At 37.8% G+C, this 9,705-nt stretch overlaps 3 protein-coding genes across 7 annotated transcripts in view; all 3 read right to left on the minus strand.

The window, feature by feature from the left end:
- Positions 1 to 46: 46 nt before the first annotated feature.
- On the minus strand, positions 47 to 2,482 carry LOC137731445 (uncharacterized). Its single transcript, XM_068470550.2, has 6 exons — positions 2,048 to 2,482; positions 1,853 to 1,959; positions 1,538 to 1,635; positions 948 to 1,159; positions 629 to 687; positions 47 to 424 (listed from the first exon to the last, which is right to left on the minus strand). The coding sequence occupies exons 1-6, from the start codon at positions 2,427 to 2,429 to the stop codon at positions 392 to 394; spliced, it is 891 nt and encodes a 296-aa protein (XP_068326651.1). The 5' UTR covers positions 2,430 to 2,482; the 3' UTR covers positions 47 to 391.
- Positions 2,483 to 3,834: 1,352 nt separating this feature from the next.
- On the minus strand, positions 3,835 to 5,597 carry LOC137731309 (uncharacterized). Its single transcript, XM_068470406.2, has 4 exons — positions 5,365 to 5,597; positions 5,229 to 5,290; positions 5,003 to 5,066; positions 3,835 to 4,364 (listed from the first exon to the last, which is right to left on the minus strand). Exons 1-4 carry the CDS (start codon positions 5,471 to 5,473, stop codon positions 4,168 to 4,170), a joined length of 432 nt encoding a protein of 143 aa, XP_068326507.1. The 5' UTR covers positions 5,474 to 5,597; the 3' UTR covers positions 3,835 to 4,167.
- A 1,075-nt stretch (positions 5,598 to 6,672) lies between these two features.
- Positions 6,673 to 9,705, minus strand: part of LOC137732011 (uncharacterized) — a 5,390-nt gene continuing 2,357 nt past the window's right edge. For 3 of the 5 annotated variants that reach the window (XM_068471290.2, XM_068471292.2, XM_088688228.1), the window contains 4 exons: positions 9,632 to 9,705; positions 8,568 to 9,355; positions 7,221 to 8,146; positions 6,673 to 7,115 (listed from right to left, as the gene is read on the minus strand). The exon at positions 9,632 to 9,705 is cut by the window's right edge and continues 7 nt beyond it. In XM_068471290.2, the coding sequence (XP_068327391.1) occupies positions 7,007 to 7,115; positions 7,221 to 8,146; positions 8,568 to 9,355; positions 9,632 to 9,641 (1,833 nt within the window). In that variant the 5' untranslated portion in view covers positions 9,642 to 9,705 and the 3' untranslated portion in view covers positions 6,673 to 7,006. Of the gene's footprint in view, positions 7,116 to 7,220; positions 8,147 to 8,567; positions 9,419 to 9,631 lie in introns of all 5 variants that reach the window. The other 2 variants (XM_088688226.1, XM_088688229.1) reach the window with 1 other exon arrangement.

Consider the following 9,705-nt stretch of genomic DNA (forward strand, 5'->3'; position numbering starts at 1 on the left):
GGATACCAATTGATGACGGTGGTACCATTAGCAGAACTAAAAGACATTAAACAATAAGAACCATATTTATTATTTAACATAATAATCAGGTCATCTGTACAAGAACAAAGCAACCGGGTCGACCCATTTGGAGGCAAACGAGTACCAATACCCGTCACTGTCTACGGCAAATATAACAAACGGATGACTTCATATAGCGTCCCACTTCCAAGTTTTACAGAGTAATCAACTCTACAACTAAAAAATGAAAAAATGTGAGATAAAGAAATAACTACAGCTTGATGTCTTTCGCTACGGGTTTACTTCGATCTATTTGTTACAGTCTTACAGATGCTAGTTTTGCTTTCTCCTTCATATTATCCATGGTAGCAATTTTATTCTGTTGCAGTTGTCATTTCTTCTCGTGCTTCTCATCTTCGACATCCTGCAAGTTTCCGTTAAAATGGCATAAATCACTCGCATGGTACTTTATTTATGGCACTTTCCAAACTCGTTGGGGTCAAACTAAGTTGGAGGTTTGGTGATTATGTAAACACTGACAAAATAAATGTAAGATAAAACATGGAATTGAAAATGCACACCCGGAAAAAAAGTTCTATAGTTGAACCATGGGATAAATGAAACTTACCGAATTGTCGATCTTGTCAAAATCATCATCAAAGCTCCGATCACCATCATCACGATCATCTGAAAGTACAAAATTGTCAACAAACTGAAGAGAAAATTGCACAAGAAGGAAAACCCTAGAAAAAGAGCAGATTGTCTCCGACGTAACTACAAAGGAACTGTGGAAGGGTCTAGTACACAGCTTGAGATGGGGTGAATTTAGAGCAATAAGTTGAATGGTATATGCATCCTGTAACTTAAAGATGATGGGAAAACTCATACACGGGCATGGCACAAAATATTATACACAGGTTGCAAGTGAAAAGGTAAAGGAACTATACCCGGACCCCCATCACTGTCTTCAAGATCACCCAAAAGGAAACTATCCAAGTCCTGTTCAGCTGACGATGATTTCGAAACTAAAGGCTTTGTGTTCTTTTCAGATCCTTCTGCTTTGTCAGTTCCTCCAACAGGAGGTGTTGGCTTCACAATATGATCTTTTAGTTTCTCCGCTTCCTCGACCTTCAATTCCTCCATGTATTGCTTCTCATATCTGATCAGAAATTTATGGTCAGTCATCTAAGGGAAAAGGCTACAAACTGAGACTATAATTTTCCAAATTCACTGAGCCCTTCCCGTTAACAAAAAGTATTTTTAAGCTCCGTACACCCGATAAAAAGTATCTAGATCAATTTTGGTGCTTCCTCTTTTCTCTAAGCATTGATAAACATCTTTAAACTTTTCGTGAAACAACAGTCATAAGTTCACAACGCACGATGATGTTTTACACTAAAACAAGATGATTGATTGTCTCATGTTTAACATTATTTCTCACTTAGATGAGAAAAAACACACACCATTGCATAAAAACTTTCAAATAATATTATTGCTCAGTATGAGAAATGCTTAACCAAAATGAATTTCTACTCACGGAGCCACATGACTGCTCACAAGGGTAAAATATATCTTCCAGAATCTTCTTTCTTTCATAACTCGCGGACACAACTCATACCTCAGCCTTGAAATTTCCTGCAGGAAGGCAATCAGTATTCGCAGGAAGATATCGACAAGTCCATAACGATATCAATACAAATTTTAAGACAGTTCGTCATCAAATTGTTTAATAAATTGGGGAATCAAAGTTCGAAATACAACTCAGATGGATTGCATTGAACTTAAAACACCATGTTTGTGTTTCGCTGTATCAGAATTGAAACAGATAGAGAAAATACATTACAAAACTGACCTTGACAGTAGTAAGCACCAAAGTTGCATGCCGCTCCTGCCACTCCGTCAGATCTTTCCTTACATTCGATGCGGTCGTCGGCACATCGGAGACCTCCTCCGCCGCATCTGAAACAACTCAGAACAACGCACATTTGCTCAATTCAAAGCAATTAAACCGAAATCAGCAAACAAACGAACTGAAATCGGCCAATACCTTGGACCGGAAAATGCTTGAAGGTATCGGAAGTGAGTCCCTGGACAAAATCTCTGAGATCGTCGGTGACACCAAACTTCTTGAGCTCCAACGGCGACGGCGGCTCAGGGGCGGACGAGGCGGAGGCGGAGTTGACGATCGAGAGCGAGGCGAGCTGGGGAGGTATCATCTCGGAGACATTGAGGGACTTGATCTGATCGGCCTGCTTAAGCGCCGCCGTCTTGATCTCGTCGGCCTTCTTGGACGCCTCGGCGGCGAACTCACGGGATCGCTTGGCGGTTTCGGAAACTAGGTCGGTGATCTTGGCGGAGGTGGTTAGGGTTTGGGATTTCTTGGCCGCTTCTTCGGCGAAGGTCTTCGCTCGCTTCCATAAGTCTTCCATTGTTGTTTGATCCCTCGTTTGCTGTTTGGATACTCAAGATTTGGCAATCGTCAGAGATGCTGAAGTATTACGACGTCGTTTTGTTTGTGGTTTGTCTTGCAAGGGTGCCGCTCGCGCGTTAAACGCCTGTCGTTTAACTTTTTAATATTCTTAAATTGAATTAAGGGTTAAGCATATAAACTAAAATCCTCAATCTTTTTAGTGTCGTTCTAAATTAGTTTTAACTTTTTAAAAAATTTCAAATGAGAATCTAATCCATTTAAAACATCACATCAGGACAGCCCAGTTAATTTTTCAACAAATGAATCCCACTTTTTAGCTTACTTGAACACTAAAATAATAATAAAAACACCTTAAAAAAGACATGAAGATGAAAAAAAAAAAAACAAATTCACAAATAAAAAGGAAAATAAAATTGAAGATCGGGTAATATGATTATGAAGCCCGGCAACCTTCAAGCTCAACTTACGACCATCAAAATCCTGTCACAATTTTTATATTCAAAACTCACCAACTAATTCAGCTTCCAGTACTTCTTTGTGGTTGGTGAAGATGGTGGTGGCCGTATCATGACAATTACCATTTTAGCAACACGCATGACCTTCTTTTCGATGTTGGCGGCTTGAGTTGCAGGATGGAGTTGGTGGTTGTGCATTGAGTTTGGAGGTGCTGGGCCGATGTGGATGTTAGTGACCGTTAGCTAGTTAAGGTCATGCTTGCATGACCTTTTATTGATTTTGGAGACAAAGTAAGTCATAGTTAATTTAACAGAAATTTAACTAGAGCTTAATGGATGTGACATTTTTAATAAATTAGGTACGTATTTAAAATGTTTAAAAAGTTAAAGAGTTTTCGGTACTTAATCCTTGAATCAATTTGATTGATTTTTCCTCAAATGCTTTAGATCATATAGTGCGTGATTACAAGTTGAGAGCAAAATGTTGTCTTTTAAGTTTGTGCCCCATGATACAAAACCTACAATGGCCATTGGAATTACGTATGGCTATGGAAACAATATTCAAATTTGAAGACGTGGTTTAGAGTACATAATTAGGTCAAAGTTTTGGAATCATCGACCTTTGGCACCATTCAAAGTTGAAACTTGAAACGCATGCATTATATTATAATTATATATAATTCCCTCGATTAAGAAGCTAAGTTTAATTAACTAGTTGACAATTACAAGGAGTCTACCAAAGATAATCAGCCACTTGTGCCACATAACAAAACTTGTTTAATTACTATAATCAAACTTAAGCACGTAAAGTAATGTTGGTTTCCAATATATTATGTTCTTCAAACAAAGCAATATTCCAAACTATTTTAATTTATCGAGAGAGAAAAAAAAAAAGATATCAAACTTGAAAACAAGAGAGCAAAATACTAAAAACACTATTTTGATCAACTGACTTTAACATGCCTATGCAATTCCCGTGAGAGCATGTTACCAAATGTTGGGGTTTGTAGCCTTCATTTGACTACCACAAAGACCTACCCAACTCAACAAAAAGAACATTAATAATTTAATTTGGGACCTATATATGATATATGGTCGTCCTAGCGAGTTAATTAGTAGCAAATCTTGGGTTTTGCTCCCTAATGTCGGCCACAAGAGATGCTTAACAAAACATACACTCCTCATTTTCCTCCCTAATTACAAACCCTAGCATTAACGTATCCAAGATGTTTTGTTCTAATTTCGATCAAGATCTGTCAACAGGCGACAGGCATGCATGTTTCATGGAGAAACTGTAACTGCAGGAAAGGACTTGTTGTGTATGGGACGTCGTCGTCTTACTCTGTGATAATCCATGGTGAAGAACTCTGACGTGTCCTCCTTCTCCATCTGTTCCTGCCATGTTTCTGCTGATCTGCTTCTTTCCACTACCTGCACTTCTTCATCTTCTTCTTTCTCGATTCTTGGCTTCTTACCACCTGAAAAGTCAATGACACTTAATATTTTATTCAAAACATGTCTAGATATTATACATGACTGAGGCCATTGACTAGCTTAGGTGTCATTCTTACTTGGAGAAATTAGCTATTCACACTAGCAAGTCGCAACGAAACGCGTTCTACGTACTCTTGATTATTTTTATCCATTAATTCTTTTACTTTTGGTTTGAAATATCATAAATAAACATGAGTGTGCATACAAAAAAGGATTTTTGTCCATTAATTCTTTTACCTTATTTGTTCGAAAGATCATAAATAAACATAAGTGTGCATACAAAAAAAGAGTGAAAATTATTTCCCTGCAACTAAGTACTTCTTCAGTACTCAGCTAAAGAGAATAAATTTGAAAATTGGAAACCATTTGCTACATGAACACTGCTTGGCTCGTTAAACCTCCTATCCTATGAATCACATTATGATTTGTTTGTAAGGAAGAATGAAATGCTACACATGTATAGAGCCAAGTATTTTCCTTGCTACATCATGCACCTTTTGTCAAATTTGGAACTGCTGAACAAACAAACCTAGCTACATGACGTTTTCCAAATTTTCATCTTTAATATATGCACTAAACAATTTTACTATTAATTAGTTTGAGAATTGAACAAGCATTATACCTGCTAAAGCACTTTCCTTGTGGTTGTTGTAGGCTGAGGAATCTTTACCTTCTTGTTCTGCAACCTGCATGTAAATATTTCAGATAACATGAGGAGGAGAGGGAGATGAAGTTATGAGAATTGATATCATTAGAACGTGTGATGAAAAATGAGAATATTAATATATAATATATATTAGTTTCTTGTAGCTAGTAATGTTTGAAAGAGAGATTATTCTTGCAGTCACTTTTCCAGTCAATCTAAGCTTCCTTGGCAGTGTAGGGAAAGAAACCTGCAGTTCGTTCTTGCCTGCATCACAATGTTAAAAGGTTACCCAGAAAGTCCGAATATAATCTAGAGAGAGAGAGAGAGAGAGAGAGTACCTTGTTTGTTGGATGGTTGAAGTTGAGTTTGCAGAGAAGCACAGCCGGGTGTAATTAGCAAAACGGAGAGGATTAGAAAGCAAAGCAAAGTGAAGAATGGAATCTCCATAATACTATCTAAGATTATTAACTGTGAATACTGATATATACTTCTTTTGTGGGTATGGCGTTGGATTTATATCAATCAACAGTAGTGGTAGCCGGTAGGCAACTCTGGAGAGAGAGAGAGAGAGAGAGAGGAGATACACTAAGCACAATACGGAGAGTTCCAATACAAGCAGATGTAATTGGTTTCTCAAATTAACTATGTTTTCTTTTTAAAAAGGTTTTCACACCATTTGGTTTTTTCCTGTTTTATAACTATCTTATTAATTTCACGTATCATTAACCTTATGATGGTGCATATAAGTTCTTTTCTCGTTAAATATTTCAATGATGCATTTAAGTTTTGATCTCGTTAAAATTTATGCATGATTTAAGAACACGTCTTATATAATGCTGGAGTTAATAGTACAATATCAAGTATAAGCTTCTTCTAGTATAACAATGTATTACTGGCCTAAAATATCATTGTGAAGTCTGGAAAGATGCATGTATGTCTTTCCCAAAATGATAATACCTCTTTTACCTTCAACCGTGTCTCAACCCCTTCGTGCCTATCGGGAGAAAGAAAAGATTCGATTGTTATATTATGATGTGTTTTGAATCTTGATTCCATCACTTCCCAACTCCTGCATAGCTCAAAAGGTGAAGGGCCACCTAGTATATGTCGATAAATCATTCAATTTGTAGTCACATTTAAATTCTTTCTGTTTTATAGGATAGCAGCCTAGCAGGATAGAAAAACAATAGCAAGAATAAGATCCACTTAGGATCTTTGTATTCAAAGTCTGCGGATTAAGAGATCTAGACTATTCAAAAAAGAAAGAAATTCAAGCCGTTGAAATGCTACTTCAAAAATTGCTTCATGATGATATAAGCAATTTTTGGAGATACACATCAGATGCTTCTTCAAAAATCCTTTCCACGTTCTTTTGTAATAAGCACTTAGATTTTTATTAAACAGTTCGTGTTATAAAGAAATACTTCTGGAGCATTAGTGATTTCTAGACAAGAGACTTGCGCTTGATACCTTAGATTTTTAATAACCATGGAGCTTTACTCTCGTGTGCATTATTTCAGAAAAAAGAACTGAAATTTAACTAAAGCATTTTCATCTAATTAAATTTTAACCGTTCACTCGTGAAAATAAAAATGTACAGGAGAGAATTTCCGTTAAGTGGTATTGGAGTAGATTTTGGACCAGACTTTATAAGCAAACGAAAATGTACCCATAAACCATCCCAAGCTCAATATAAACAAGATTCTTCTTGTTCTTTCCAAAAGAGAAAGAAAATGGATAAAAAGAATAACGGATGAAAAATTAAAGAGAGAATTATATGTCATTGCTTACACCTTAAAGCGCACGCATAACAAAAAGCATGACATTCCTCTAAACCTACTGCAAATAACATCCCAAGACGCAGAAAATATGATGTACATATTGACGATGATAATTTTAAAGATGTGATAAAACTATGATGAAGCATTTACTCTGGCTTAAACTTAATAACTACGGTTAGATGGAAGCGTTCGGAGAGAATCAGAATCTACAGCAAAGAAGACAACCCCTCCAACCCCTATGTTTCTGCAAATGCCTCCGGTCAGCTTTCGCCATTCTAACTGGACTGCTGTTCCACTCGGGCTGTAATCTGCATGACAAAGAGGGAATATGAATGTGTTGTCAGTTGGGTGTTCCAGGAACTTGATGGCGGTTTGAAAAGCAAAAGAGAGGAAGGAGTTTGAGAGTAACTCACACAGGGAAGGCAAATGAGCGGGTGCTGGTGGTGCTGCTTTCTGATCGGAGGGAGACATTGCCTGAATAGGGACCTGAGGTTATGAGACTCGAGAAGTGACCTGCTGCTGAGAAACTTGACTCTCCTAGACTGCGTTGAAATTGGAGTGGAGCATTGTGTGCATCAACATTCACATCTTCAACCATGGATGCATATGAAGTTTCAGGAGATAACCAATGATGAACCTGGCTTGAAACAATCTTTGAATCAGAAGTGTCATCATTAACCTTGGTTGTATTTGAAGTTTCAGGACCTTGACAGACGCCATTCTCAGGACACTCATCTCTGGCAATAGTCAAAGGAGCTAAACAATGTTGAACCTGGCTCGAAACAATCTTTGAATCAGAAATGTCATCATCAACCTTGGACGTGTTTGAAGCGTCGAGATGTTGACAGACACCATTCTCAGGACACTCCTCTCTTCCAGTAACCACGGGTGCTAAACGATGTTGAACTTGGCTCGAACCAATCATTGAATCAGAAATGTCACCATCAACGTTGAACGTATTTGAAGTATCAAGATGTACACCATTCTCAGGACACTCTTCTCTTCCAGTAACCACGGGTGCTAAACAATGATGAGATTGGCTTGGCACAACCTCTGAATCAGACATATTGTCATCTTTGTCAACATGACTGTCATCACCCATGGGCATATCGCATACACCATTTTGAGGACACACATCTGTGGTAATGGATACATGTGCTGAAACGTCCAAAGCAGAAGTAATGTTTCCGCTCTTTGCCTTGCTATTGCCAGATAACTCACCGAGAAGGCAATTTGATTCTTCAGCTGCAGAAACCAATGATTCCTTCTCAATATGGTTAGACTCTTCAGTTTCTGAAACCAAAGCAGGGCTCTCAGTCTTTGCTATTTCCCTTGAAATCTGCATTGAAACCACAGGAAACTACATCAATTTCTAAAATTTCACCTCTCTTTTCTCTCTAGCTTATATGCACAAGTATAGTTTTCCTCAACATCAAGCTAAGAGTATAACTTCCGTTAAGAGAATTTTTTTTTTTATTATTTCTTGCAGCAATGGAGTCATGGAACTGTCAGTAACACTGCATAACCGCAGACATAAACATAGGTCATCATTAAGAATCATCGCCGCAGCCACTTCATGCGTGCAAATGGAAATTGACAAAAGCAATTTTTTTTTATTTATCCTATAAAGAATGATTATTTAAGCACCAGATAGCCTCAGTTCTAAGTATTGCCAAAGGACTATGGAAACAAAACTCGAATGTAAGGGAGATTCATGAGGTAAACTATGCAATAATACAAACTTAGAGTTAGAGATATACCTGAATAGTCTCTTGTTCGGCTTCATTGCTGTCCTTATTAGAAGACTTGGAGTGAGGGTTCCCAGCACCAAACCCTTGCACATTTGCCGGGCAAAAATCTTCTTTGGAAACGTCAATTGCAGTCCTCTCTGATCCATCATTTATAGCATCGCCCCTCTCCATCAGCTCCTTGGAATTGCAAGCAACGGAAAACCCCTTCTCTAAATCATTTTTTGTAGTAGATTTAAAATCATCTGGAAAGGTAATAACAATATCCAATCGTTCTTCATGCATTTGCTTATTCTGATCCTCATCAGGAGGTAAATAGGTGCAGCATGCCTTCTCATCCAACCCGGTTTCAACCCAATTCTTGTCTTGGGAAGGCACTCCCTCGTCAATACAGATGTCCTTAATTGTATTACAACTGCTATCCTTGTAACAAATTATCAATTTGGGCAGTTCACATTCCGTAACACTTTTGTCCATATAATAATCCGATTCCTTCTCCAATGCCTCAAATTTTTCAGAAGAACGGGAATATGGCGACCCAAAACCTTTGATGGCCTCATCATCATTACTCTTTTCCAAATCACCCAGAGTCTTTGAGCACCCAAAATTTGATACGGGAAAGCCATTTCTCATATATGGTTGTTGACCATCATCTTCTTCATTGTCCTTTGAACTGCACGAAACCCTATTCTGACTTGTCGACTGTAATCCCGCGGAGTCCATAGTAATGTCATTACAATTAAAAGGATTTGAATCAGGCTTGTGGCTTATAGGTAAGTGACCAAACACTGGTTCTCTCTCTGCAAGTACATCAATATTGTCAGTGCCAGGGAAATCTGAACACCATAGCATTCATTTTCTCCCTACAAAGAACACATTGCAGATGAGTAATATTGAACTCAAGTACTATTTCACAAAAAACTCATTTGGAGGCCCAGTCGAGAAAATAGCCCTATCCAACTTAAGATATCAAGATAGAACTCCGGAAGGCTACAAAAGTTCATAAGTAAGATGTCTGCTGCAAGAGTTTAATAGCAGAGTGGTCAAAACCAAAAGGAAAAATAACCGGTAATTACCAAGTTTCATGGTTCACATAGATTGCGGAATGCAGTTGAAAGCTTCAAAGCTACGGCAAGCGATATTTTCAAGC

The sequence above is a fragment of the Pyrus communis genome, chromosome 16, assembly GCF_041283825.1.
Source record: "Pyrus communis isolate YQ-2024b chromosome 16, ASM4128382v1, whole genome shotgun sequence".
NCBI classification, from domain to species: Eukaryota; Viridiplantae; Streptophyta; class Magnoliopsida; order Rosales; family Rosaceae; genus Pyrus; species Pyrus communis.

Excerpts from the sequence above, each read along its gene's own strand:
- LOC137731445 (XM_068470550.2), bottom strand. The coding sequence starts at position 2,429 with ATGGAAGACTTATGGAAGCGAGCGAAGACCTTCGCCGAAGAAGCGGCC. Across the intron at positions 1,160-1,537 it reads GTGAGCAGTCATGTGGCTCC|ATATGAGAAGCAATACATGG; the intron begins GTGAGTAGAAAT and ends ATTTCTGATCAG. Across the intron at positions 425-628 it reads TTGACAAGATCGACAATTCG|GATGTCGAAGATGAGAAGCA; the intron begins GTAAGTTTCATT and ends GGAAACTTGCAG.
- LOC137731309 (XM_068470406.2), bottom strand. The coding sequence starts at position 5,473 with ATGGAGATTCCATTCTTCACTTTGCTTTGCTTTCTAATCCTCTCCGTT. Across the intron at positions 5,291-5,364 it reads TCAACCATCCAACAAACAAG|GCAAGAACGAACTGCAGGTT; the intron begins GTACTCTCTCTC and ends ATTGTGATGCAG. Across the intron at positions 5,067-5,228 it reads AGCTTAGATTGACTGGAAAA|GTTGCAGAACAAGAAGGTAA; the intron begins GTGACTGCAAGA and ends ATTTACATGCAG.